We start from the raw sequence: 12,374 nt of genomic DNA, 5'->3' as shown, positions 1-12,374 counted from the left end.
GGTGAATGAAATACTTCATTACTAGGATATAGGAAAAGAAACATGCGTAAATTGTAATGAATTACAGAAATGGTCTATTTCATGAAGGTGTTAATTTTTGGCATTCTAGATACTTTGAGAAACAAATGACGCTTGCAGAGAAACCAACCTACCATTGTTTCTCCATTGCAGAGCTTCACATACAGATTTTGTAGGTAAGATTTAAAATTGGTATACTGCTCAATTTTTTCCTGTTGAAGGGGACCATTCCTTTCTCAGTTTGTGTTTGCAAGTGTGTACATGTACAAATGTATTTTGGGGACTGCAGTAAAGTTGTTTCTGACTAGGCGAATGTTGTCAACTGGTCTTTCTATACACAATTAATGCTAGTTCTAGTCATTTAAACATTTACAGTCACGTGTGAAGAGAGCCATGACCAAGCCTGTCAGTGGGAAGGCATTTCCAGATTTGCAAAGTAGTTTTCAATACCAAACAAATATGAAGCAGCATAAACTTTTTTATGCCCATCAGTAACGATTATGTAAAGTGACTGTAAAACTGAATACACATATCCCTGTCACAATGGGAGTAATTGTAATGAAATATACACGTACGACCCCCCCCCCCCCCCCCCCCGAAACCAAAATCATATCAGAAACAGTGTCAAAGACAAGTCACTGCACATTTTCTATTTCTTGTGGTAGACGTATTGTTCTGCAGAGTAATGCTCAATACCAAAAACTCTGGTTTCTGTTCTTGAATATTCATAGTTTAATACTATCCATCACACTGAATTTTTAGATCTTTAACAATAGGAAGGGATAGGAAACTAGAAAATAATGCTATGCATGTAGTTACATTAAGGCTGCAACAAAATACCAGCCATTATACTCATATCATCCCATAATTTTCTTTCCTTTTTTTTTTTTTGGGGGGGGGGGGGTGGGGCTAGATGATCAGTGCATTAATAATATCATAGGTACAGGTTCATTTACATGTGTACTTTGCATTTGTTTCAGAGAACAAGTGTATACAAAATTAATGTTCAATTAATAGAGGCAAATGTGAGGGTTATCAAGCTTTCAGTATCCTTTCTTCTTTACATGTTGGTACTTTCAGATATTGTGAGGAGAAACAGAGAGAAGATCAAGGGAGGAGTGGTAAGTGTAAAGGAATAACTTGTGTTTTTGTTTTTGTTTTTAGCTCACCTTGGCCGAAGGCTCAAGTGAGCTATTGCGATCGTTTGTCTGGCGTCTGTCGTGTGTAAACTTTTTACATTTTCATCTTCTTCTTAAAACCACAAGACCGACTTTCACCAAACTTGGCAGGTAATATCCCTAGGGGGTTAGGATCTCAATTTCTTAAGATGGGCACCATACCCCACCCAGGGGGCCGGGGGGGGGGGGGGGGCCAAAGCCCCCCAAATTAAGGAATCTTTAAAAATCTTCTTCTCCAGAACTAGAAGTGATAGAGCAAAGTTAATACTATGAGTTAGTACAAGTTTGTTCATGGCAGTTTCGGGGGGGGTGGTGAGGTCCAAATTGGGGCCTAAATTGTACATTTTTATCTTCCTCTTGAAAACCTCATGAGGAATTTTCACCAAACTTGGCATGTAGCATCCCTAGGGGGTTAGGATTTCAATTTGTTAAAGTGGGCACCATGCCCCATCCAGGGGGGCCCCAGGGACCCCCTGGAGGTCCAAATGGGGGCCTATATTGTACATTTTCATCTTCTTCTTGAAAACGTTGTGATGGATTTTCACCAAACTTGGCAGGTAGCATCCCTAGGGGGTTAGGATCTCAATTTGGTTAAGTGGACACCATGCCCCACCCAGGGAGCCCCAGGGGGGGGCCCAGACCCCCCAAATTAAGGAATCTTTAAAAATTTTAAGAGCTAAGTTAATACTATGAGTTAGTACATTAATGACTGTAGTTTCAAGTTTGTTCATGGCAGAGTCAGGGGTGCCCCTCGGGGGGGGGGGGGGGGGGGGGGGGAGGGGGGAGGGGGGGGTCCAAATTGGGGGCCTAAACTGTGTATTTTCATCTTCTTGAAAACCCCATGATGGATTTTTACCAAACTTGGCAGGGAGCATCCCTAGGGGGTATAGGATCTAAATTTGTTCAAATGGGCACCATGCTTCCCCTTGGGGCCCTGGGGGCCCGAACCCCCCCCCCCCCCAAATTAAGGAATCTTTCAGGGGATCTTCTTAGAACTCTAGAACCAGAAGTGATAGAGCTAAAATTAATACTATGAGTAAGTGCATTGATGACTGTAGTTTCAAGTTTGTTCGTGGCAGATCAATGGGTGCCCCCCCCCCCTTGGAGCCGGGGGGGGGGGGGGGGGGGGGGGGGAGGGGGGGGTTGAGTCCAAATTTGGTCCCTCAGTATACATTTTCATCTTCTACTGTAGAATGCCTGGTCAAATTTTAGTAGAGCTGTGTGTAATTTAGATTAGTGACTACGTGAAAGGTGAACTTGCGATACTCGGGTGAGCATGGGACCCCGGGTCTCTTGTTCCAATTTAACATCCTGTTTACTAACAAGAATGAAGGAGAATTTTAGCTATGGCTGCAATAGTAAAGAATGTCGTGATGTGACTGTAGCCTTGTTTGTTAGAATCTGACAGGTATTGCTTGGGCCAAATCATGTAAGGTTTTCTCATAGTTATAGAGCATTCAGATATACACGATGCAGCTCATTGTGTACTATTGCTGACAAATACAGTCAACCTCGCAGAGTTCAACATCGCGTAAGTCGACAACTCGCATAAGTTAACATGGCAAAGCCTGATTTTCCCTTTGTTATCCCTTGAAAATTTTCATTGTAGTTGCCATTTGTAAGTCGACAACTCACTTTATATGTTGATTGGATTTTCATTCAGTTCATTTTAAAAAATTCAGTTCATTTTATTGACCCTTGGTCACATCCTAATATGATGAGACCATCAAACCGTGTGACCCTTTTCAGCTGAATAAATCTTCTGGGCCCCCGGTCTAAATTGCAATCGTTTGTTAGTTTCCCCATTTTCATGTTCTTGAATTTACATTGCAATATGTAAATGTTGCATTGTCTTTCCCTGCGATTCGGTCGTGGGGAAACTCTCTAGCAGCACATGGGAAAGAGCTGTGCTATGCTTACCCTCAGAGTTCCATTTTTCCATCTTGTCAGTCTTGATTCTTTCTCTGTTCCCATTCCTCTATTTGACTTTTGGTTTGTTGTCATTGTTAATCTGTTCCTACTTGATTTATGCATGAACTTGATCACTGCTACGATACAGTAGTTGCGTTCCGATGACAGAAGGAGTGGGATTTATATCACATTCCCAATCTCAGTTTTAAAATCACCATTCAAGGAGGCCAAAATTCTACTGAACACCAATAATTGTGATCAAAACATTGATGTTTCTTGGCAGCCATTCACACAATAGCAGATTGTCGAGATAACTGTACATTAGGTGAGGTTGCCTGTAGTATTATCCAGAGATGGGTCAAGGGTTTAAATGAGTGCTGTTACACTTGTAATTGATGTGCATGAAGAACAATATCTTCTGCATGGTAAAGCTGCCGCATCTAAACTTCTAGCAATGCTTTATAGTGGCTATTTGAATTTTCTAGCTGTTTATAATCCATATCTATGTTCTCCCATACTGCAAGCACAGTTCAAGTTAATTGATGTATTTTTTGATGAGTATTGATTGTCATTCATATACTTTATTTGTCTCTTCCTGCTGGTAATTAATCTTATGGTAATATTTTGCTGTAACACATCTGTTATAAAATGCAGAAAATGCAGAAACAAAAATCCTTCCTTCAATTAGGAGCAAGCACACAAACGCAAATCTATCTATGAGGCACTGAGCCTTCAGATATCCAGATATTAGTGTACCCTCAAGTAAGTTAGTAAGTTAATAAGTAAGTTTTCAGATTAATGTTAGTTTAAAAAAAAAAGAAAAAAAAAACTTTTGTCAACAATCATCACAGTAAACCATTACCTATGAGAACCTGACAAGTCCTGTACAAAGTCAATGAGGATTTCAAAATGTTAGTGGGTTGTGATAAATGATTTCTTTATTTTTTTTTCTTCCCCCTGAAATGAAAGAGTCTGTTTGCAGTTGCAATTATTGTGCACTGGCATTATAACACTCCCCCCCCCCCCATGTCTATTTGTTTTGTTTCAGGTACATTCTTTTACTGGTACTCAGAAGGAGGTTTCGGAATTGTTGGAACTTGGCTTCCACATAGGCATCAATGGCTGGTAATCATCCAATTTTATTTTCTTGGCAAACACTGCAGCTGTATTCCTTTCTGCATTATGAAAGCTTTTAAGCAGAAATTCAAAAGCGAAGGCTCAATTTTTGCAATTAGACATCAATGAGAAGCTCAGAAGTCATAGAATGTAATGAGGTGACATTCTGTCACTTGAGCTATTCTAGAAGATGCAAAATGGTCACAGAAATGCGGCGTTCTGGTAGAGCCTGAATACCCCCAATTCGTCAAGAAAGCCGCACATTTCGCCTGACGTCACGCACTGGATTTGCGAACTCTGCTCGGCGAATTTTTGTGCATGTCAATGGAAGTACTACATGTCTCTCTAGCTTCATATTTTCTTATTGCAAGTTTGAATGGGGCAATTTTAACTTGTAACATATAAGCAGCAATGGAGGAATCTTTCTTTTTCCACCTTTTATTCTACTTTTACTCTGTTTTGTACATGTATTTCTCAAAATCAAGAGATTTAGACGACTACTGCACTCTCATTTTCTTACGTCTTTGATGCTTTGATGTTAGTTCGTATAGTTTATATGAGTCATATAAACCCTCTAACGCAAAATCATGAAGACTGAAGGAAAAAGATTGGTAACTGAACATGTAATGATATGTGTAATGATGAGTAGACTTCTGTGAAGCGACAAAATATTAAATAAGGGGAGATTTAGGACATATTCAACTGTGATATTTGCTGCAGATCAGGCAGCTCGCGATCTCATGTAGGCGATATTAATCCGCGCGGTGATGCGACGCTGCACTATTCGGGCGAAAACCAGCTGACAGCTCGCTAAGCATGATGTGCATAACACGTGGTATCAAGGAGGTGTGAGTTGGCAAACGTAACGCACCACTTGCCTTGGCGTACATGTTAGACCTCTCACATTTTTTTTAAAGACATGTGATTTAATTTTTCTACTAAAGTGAAAGTTTCAACTTTCTAATACATAAGTCGACAGTAGTGTTCAGTCCAATATAAGAAATATTGAACTCTGGCATTTGTCATAGGTCCTGTAGGGGGCTCTTTACATTAGACTAGCATCTAGCCATCCCATCTCTCTTCCACGAATTCCCACCAAGATAACGGTCATACACTGTGTACCCCATCTCCACCCCCTCCCCGTTTGTTTTCGTTCTGTTCCGAACCGGAGGAACGCAATGTGAAGCGCTTTCTGTGAGAAGTTTTCTCAGCATCATGTATGCTTTTCTTATTGGCCATTATTTGGCCTAACTTGCTTTGTTTGCTGCAATGAAGTATGTAGAAGGGCCTCATTTTTGTTCATTCATGGGGAGGAAATATATGAAAGAGTGACATGCGAGAAGGGAGATTGAAAGAAAAAGTTGCAAAGGGAACGATTGTGATCACTCCCGCTAATCGAGTCATTTACATCCTTTCCCAAACATTCAGAACCACTTTCATCATCAGACATCATCACCATTTACATTTGAGCCGAACACCTCGGTATCAGCACCCTTTACAGAAAAATCCGTCTGCCCAGTAGATGAGTTCTTTTTATCATGTTTTCTTTTTTTTTTTTTTTTTGGTCGTTTTTGTTTTGTTTTTTGTCCCCTGTATAAAAGGATTCCATGAAGCCGCTCTACGGAATACATGGACAGGATACAGACCGATCTTATCTTTCCACCTCCCTGGTCAACCAGCACCCCAGCTGTACTGTAAAGAGGTTTTTATAGGATACAAGTAGGCCTAATAGAATGTTATTTGTTGCTACAACGTAAAGAGAAAAAGCACACCACTTCTTTACAAAGAAATTAACTGCGTGATGACAGCAGACGAACTGCATGGTGTGAAAAGAAGAAAAAAATGCAAAAGAACAAAATATTATCGTAATGTAAAGGAGAAGATGGAGTTACATGAAAATAGAGAAACAATCCCCACCCCACCCTCCCCCCCCAAAAAAAAAAAAAAATCAATAAATAAAAAATGAAACAAATAATGCGAAGTTTGCATCGGAGACAAGGCAACACAAAAACAAATACACAGGGAACAGGTTTGAACGTTCCATTCGTGCACATCGTCACACAGTAATCGTGCAGCACGAAAACAAACACTCACCTTTCAATTGCAGCAAATCACGTAATTGGGACATACGTAAAACACTGTTACAGCACTCTCAAAAGTGTGATCAAACATGGGAAAGCAAAAGGATAGTTAAAAAGGGGCAGAAGAAAAGCACATTAGGGCAGAAAAGGGAGCAAATTGGATGAGGGGAGACCTTAGGCCTATATTGCTCAGGACCTAAAATAACATTCATTATGGTCACACACGAGGGTCGTACACTTCTCTCTGCGATAAGCTGCAATAAGAGCTGACAGTTCAGCAGCAGAACTACTTGGAATCCCTGCATGATGATACGGTGGGAAGCTTCATTCAGTTGCTGCATATCAATGCAGCGAGTTCACGCTTAAGCAATTGGCGCGCGCACACACACACACACACACACACACACACACGCACGATCACAAATCCCACAGATATACACGAAGTGAACAAACGCTCTCAACTCTACACACACGCATACACACACACGCATACACACGCACACACACACACACGCACACGCATACACACACCCACCAGTCAGTGCACTTCATGCTGCTGAGAGCAGGTAAGAGCGATGGCATGCGTCTACCGGACCTGAAGGAACGGAGCCGAAATGAGCACCAAACGCAGCACTCAATGGTGAAATAAATCCCCTTTTTGCAACATTAGCAGTCACAAATGTTATGATTTAAGAGGTTCCACTGGAAGTGAATACTATGATCTACATGTAGATGTTGAAGAAATGTACTCGGAGACTGAAATACTGAATTTATCAGGCTGTGAAGACATACTTCAAACAATTTTCCGGTCTTCTCCGTATAATACCTATGGAACATGTAGACACTTGGAGACTACATATCCAGTGCGTGACGTCATCAGAAGTCTTCCGGACGCTCCCAGGACCGAGTTTTGAATAGCGAATAATGCAGTGTTAGCAAAACATTTTTCTCTCTTGATATATGACTTCATACCTTCATTATACATTGGAATTCCCTTATTCCAATTTCTATTGGTATCAAATTCCTATGAATGTCTACTTTAAAAGCGATACCTTCAAACTTCAAATCCTACCATTGGGACTGGGAATAAAGTATGGTTACTTTGTAATGTAGTGCATAAAATGTAGTGGTCTCTTTTTCCCTCCCTCTTGTACTCTTGCTCAGTCTCATATGATTTTTACATGCATATACAGGGGAATCTCGTTATAACGAGATCATATACAACAAGAATTCGCTTGTAACGAGATAAATCGTCTGGTCCCAAACATTTTTGCGTGTTAGCCTATGGGGATTCGGAGTTCTGGTTATTGTGAGATAATTTTCGGGCCTAAAAACAAAGAAAAACAAAGATGAATTTGTGCAGATATAACAACAACATTTTTTTCTTTTTTTTAGAACTGAACTAGACAATGGGCAAAATCACGCACTACATGTATTTTAAAATCAGAAAAGGTAAATTCTCTTTTTATAATATCATTGCGTGCAAGCAGACATTAACATCGGCGAGCGCCAAACAGAACGCAATCAAGGTGACGCATCGCAAGTTCACAAAGTCTCTTTCGAGGTCCGTGATGGAACAGCATTGGAAAGCTATAGCTTTTGGTAAAGAATATGCCTAGATGTTACCTGATATCACAAACGCTGTCATTTGAATTAGCATTCTTTAATGGCTTAAAGGTATTAGCCCACATTTGTAAGCCTGCAGCAATTGGTCTCATAGTTAGCATGGAGTTTGGGTATGATTGCAGTAACACCTGTGCAAAATTTCATTCCAATTAGTCCATTACTTTCATAAAAATAAATGAAAATGCACCTTAATCCGTATGCATGCGTATAACGCTCGCTAGCTCCGGTCCACTTACGTGTTACATGTACAATGTACGTAGCTATAGCCCGCGCTTGTAATTCGATTTTGGGTCGGGTTGACCCGGTTTGAAAATTGATTTTAAAACGATGATTTTCTCTCTTTTATCGAATGGTATAGACAAAGAGCGACAGGTGAGGTATGTTACTGTTAAAACTTGTACTTGAAGTCATATTGGACCTGTTTTATGCAGTTTTGATTTTCGTGGGTTTGCAAATGTGGGCTAGTACCTTTAAACAAGGAAAAATGGTGTACGTATAGTATCCGAAATGTAAAAGTTAACCTTTCCAAAAGATGCGTAAGGGGAGTATCTAGCTGTGAGCGACTATGCTTGTGATCATAGTGATAAGAAAAAGTAGTTGCAAAAATGGTGATTGTTTTCGAGTTCGCTTGCAACTGTTACCCAACCCAGAGATTTAGAATCTGCTACTATTACACTACTTTGGCAAACATTTGCCGCTCAGTTAGATACCCCATTTACGTAACTTTGATTATGAAAGAAATTGAATTAGATGTCAAAATTAAAATGTGATAAGGTCGTAAGCTAAAATTTGAATTAACTCAACTCTAGCTCATCAAAATGCTATTTCAGTTAACAGTTAGCGGGTACTGGTTTTTGTTTTCGTAAACGGCATGCTCTCATCAATCTCGTCGGGTAAAACATTCACGCAAAGCATGCATTCAGCCTGATGCAGTGCAACAAGCTGGAAGCACATGGCGCTGTGGCAGTAAAAGTCAGCGAGTGAATGCGTTTCGCACATCGCACTGTACAGTAGGCCTAATAGCGAGATAAAAATGGGATGGTTTCCGTGAAGGAAATTGAAAAAATGAGAGTATAAATTGTGATGTAAACTTTCACCGTGATACACATGATTTATATCAATAATTTGTGTTAGAATGAAAAATAAATTCGGACTTTGTTCACGGCTTTCATCCATGCGAGTTACGAAAAATGCAGCGTCGATAGGGCGATGACCTTACCTATTATAGCTGCATAAGTTTTTTCTTCATTTTTCTTTTCTCAGATGTGCAGATTGATTAGCATGTGGACACAAAAGACAGGTCCAATCTACGACATGATTATAGATTTGTCAAATCTGAAACATTCGATAACAAGCATTGAGAAGAAAAAAAATGTAATAATTGCGAGAATGCTCGCATTTTCCTTACGCATTTCTTGTTTTTCTGTTCATCAATATGACCTGATCGTCGTATTATTCAGTGAATGTAACCCAATTTTAACAGAGCGTATTGATATAAAGTGTACTTTCCACATGTGTTCGGATAGAACGAGAATCCGAATATAACGAGAAAAATCACCCGGAACCGATGATCTCGTTATAATGGGATTCCCCTGTAGCTGTAGGAGTGTTAACCAAAGAAGACAGGCTCTCAGCACTCTTCCCATTTATGAGAACACTGTAATAGAAATCGTTCATGATAAAACAGTGTAAGGAAAAGAATGTTGATGAAGATGTGATTGTTGACAAATTCAAGTAAGCTTTGTTATGTATGTTAAACTTTATTTACAAGTTTATCTTGTTTCTTGTGTCTTATGCTAGTTCGCTGAAAACCCAGGAGAACATTGATGCTATGTGTTCAATACCAATGGACAGACTTATGATTGAGACAGGTATGGTAGCAAATGTACAATGTATGCTATTGAATACTGACGAAGACAGTGAAAATATGTTGTTCATTTTGCTTTGCCTAGGTATTTGCAATAACAGCCAATGTCTTTCCTTGTTTGTGCCTCACAAAAACTGACTTAAAGTGATGCCAGAAGTTTAAACATTTACTTGGGATAGCTTGCGGGCTACATATTTGTTAGTGTCAGCTGCTTCTACAGATGTTTAGTAAGTTTTGTTTTATTTCTTCAGGAAAATGTTGTGTGATTTTGTTAGGGTTTTGGTTGTGTTTTGTATGGCATGGCATGCCAGAAAGAGATTAAAAAGAAGCCAAACATTAAAAAATAAATAAATAAATAAAAAGAAAGTTGCTTTCTATGTATTCTGAATGTGAATGTGAGTGTGTGTGTATGTGTGTTTGTGTTTGTGTGTGTGTGTGTGTGTGTTAATTGTGTTCTCTATGCCTACTTTGAATCTCAGTTTCCATGCTACTCTACAGGACACATAGTATGTTTATAATGAATGTGTATATCTGACACATTGTAGCTTGTGAAGAATTGAGAGGCAACCACTCTGCCTGGGTCATGGTGAGCATATTAGAAGCTGAACTCTTATTTCTCACTTGTTTTGTTTGATTTTCTTTTTTTATTATAATCTAGGATGTAAATACTGATGATAGTTAGAGCTGTACACCTATTGAAACAAATGATATGATGTGATGGTAACAATTTTGACTACTATCCTTGTGATCTGGCATGACAGTAGTAGTTTTTACTACCATTCACTGATAATGGAAATTATCTCACTACCAGATGCGCCATGGTGTGAAGTTAAGCCGACTCATGCTGGGTTCAAGCATGTGCAGACGAAATTTCCAACCAAAAAAAAGGAGCGATGGGAAAAGGATCATTGTGTCAAAGGGAGAAATGAACCATGCCACATCATGTGAGTATTTTTGCTGATATGTGAGGTGCCTCTTCTTTCATACAAAGTTACACATTTTACCAAACATGAAGGTCACCTGGAGGTCAAAGGTCACAGGCAGAGGTCAATGAACTTTAGGGGGCCAATGTTAAGTTTTTACGACGCGTTTTGATTATGGCTCATAACTTTTGATGTATGTGTCCGTTTGTGACCAAACTTGGATAGTAGATGTCCCTCCGGGAGTTGAAGGTCACCACAAAGTCAAAGGTCACAGACAGGGGTCAATGAACTTTTAGGGCCCAATGTTAAGTTTTATGGCGCGTTTCGATTATGGCTCATAACTTTTGATCCCTTTGTCCGTTTGTGACCAAATTTGGATGGTAGATGTCCCTTGGGGAGTTGAAGGTCATCACAAGGTCAAAGGTCACAGACATGGGTCAATGAAATTTTAGGGCCCAATGTTAAGTTTTTATGGTGCGTTTCGATTATGGCTCATAACTTTTGATCCCTTTGTCCGTTTGTGACCAGACTTGGATGGTAAATGTCCCTCGGGGAGTTGAAGATCACCAAAAGGTCAAAGGTCATTGGAGGGTCAATGAACTTCTGGGAGTTAGAAAAACATTAATTTCTTCTACGCGAATGGGCGAGACACAATTTGGCACTTGCCTTGTTTTTTTCCTGGGTTCATATTGGCAGCCTGAACACCAATCACAGTAAACTTTAATTTTTATTTATTTATCAATATGTGTTTTCTTTTTTCTTTTTTAATACAGTGTAGGCACATTCAGTTTCCTAACTGCTTTACAATCGTGCCATGTAATATGAAATCATAAGTCATAATTTGGCTACTTCAAAGCATAATTTTGTAATTCAAGTCATAAATTGACTTGAGCTGTAAGTGGTAGCTTATTTTTAGCTCAAGTGAGCTATTGCGATTGCTCTTCGTTCGGCGCCCGGCGTCGGCGTGCGTAAACTTTTTACATTTTCATCTTCTTCTTGAAAACCCCAAGACTGATTTTCACAAAACTTGGCAGGTAGCATCCCTCGGGGGTTAGGATCTCAATTTATTAAAATGGGCACCATGCCCCACTCAGGGGGGCCCCCAGGGGGCCCCAAACCCCCCCCCCCCCTAAATTAGGGAATCTTTAAAAATCTTCTTCTCTAGAGCCAGAAGTGATAGAGCTTAGTTAATACTATGAGTTAGTACATTAATGACTGTAGTTCCAAGTTTGTTCATGGCAGATCCAGGGGTGCCCTCCTTGGGACGGGGGAGGGGGGGGGGGTCCAAATGGGGCCTAAATTGTACATTTTCATCATCTTCTTGAAAACCTCATGATGGATTTTCACCAAACTTGGCAGGTAGTATCTCTAGGGGGTTAGAATCTCAATTTGTTTAAATGGGCACCATGCTCCACCCAGGGGACCCCCAGGGGGCCTATGAGTTAGTACATTGATGACTGTAGTTTCAAGTTTGTTCATGGCGGAATAAGGGGTTGTTGCGACACGGATTGTCGCCCCTACACGGATTGTCGCCTCCTGCTCGGGGCGACAATCCGTGACGGGCGTTGGCGGCACGGATTGTCGCCCCCTACACGGATTGTCGCCTGGCGACAATCCGTGTAGGGGACTGGCGGCACAGATTGTCGCCCGCCCT

At 40.2% G+C, this 12,374-nt stretch overlaps 1 protein-coding gene across 1 annotated transcript in view; it reads left to right on the top strand.

Annotated features, from left to right (window-relative positions):
• Positions 1–12,374, top strand: part of LOC140233605 (deoxyribonuclease TATDN1-like) — a 39,518-nt gene that overhangs the window by 21,305 nt on the left and 5,839 nt on the right. Inside the window, 6 exon segments of the mRNA XM_072313704.1 lie at positions 110–138; positions 141–194; positions 1,099–1,139; positions 4,156–4,232; positions 9,731–9,801; positions 10,609–10,741. Coding sequence (XP_072169805.1) covers positions 110–138; positions 141–194; positions 1,099–1,139; positions 4,156–4,232; positions 9,731–9,801; positions 10,609–10,741 — 405 coding nt within the window.

Source organism: Diadema setosum, chromosome 10 (assembly GCF_964275005.1).
Source record: "Diadema setosum chromosome 10, eeDiaSeto1, whole genome shotgun sequence".
NCBI classification, from domain to species: domain Eukaryota; kingdom Metazoa; phylum Echinodermata; class Echinoidea; order Diadematoida; family Diadematidae; genus Diadema; species Diadema setosum.
Note: the sequence above shows the minus strand (reverse complement) of the source record. Positions and strands in the feature narration are given on the sequence as shown.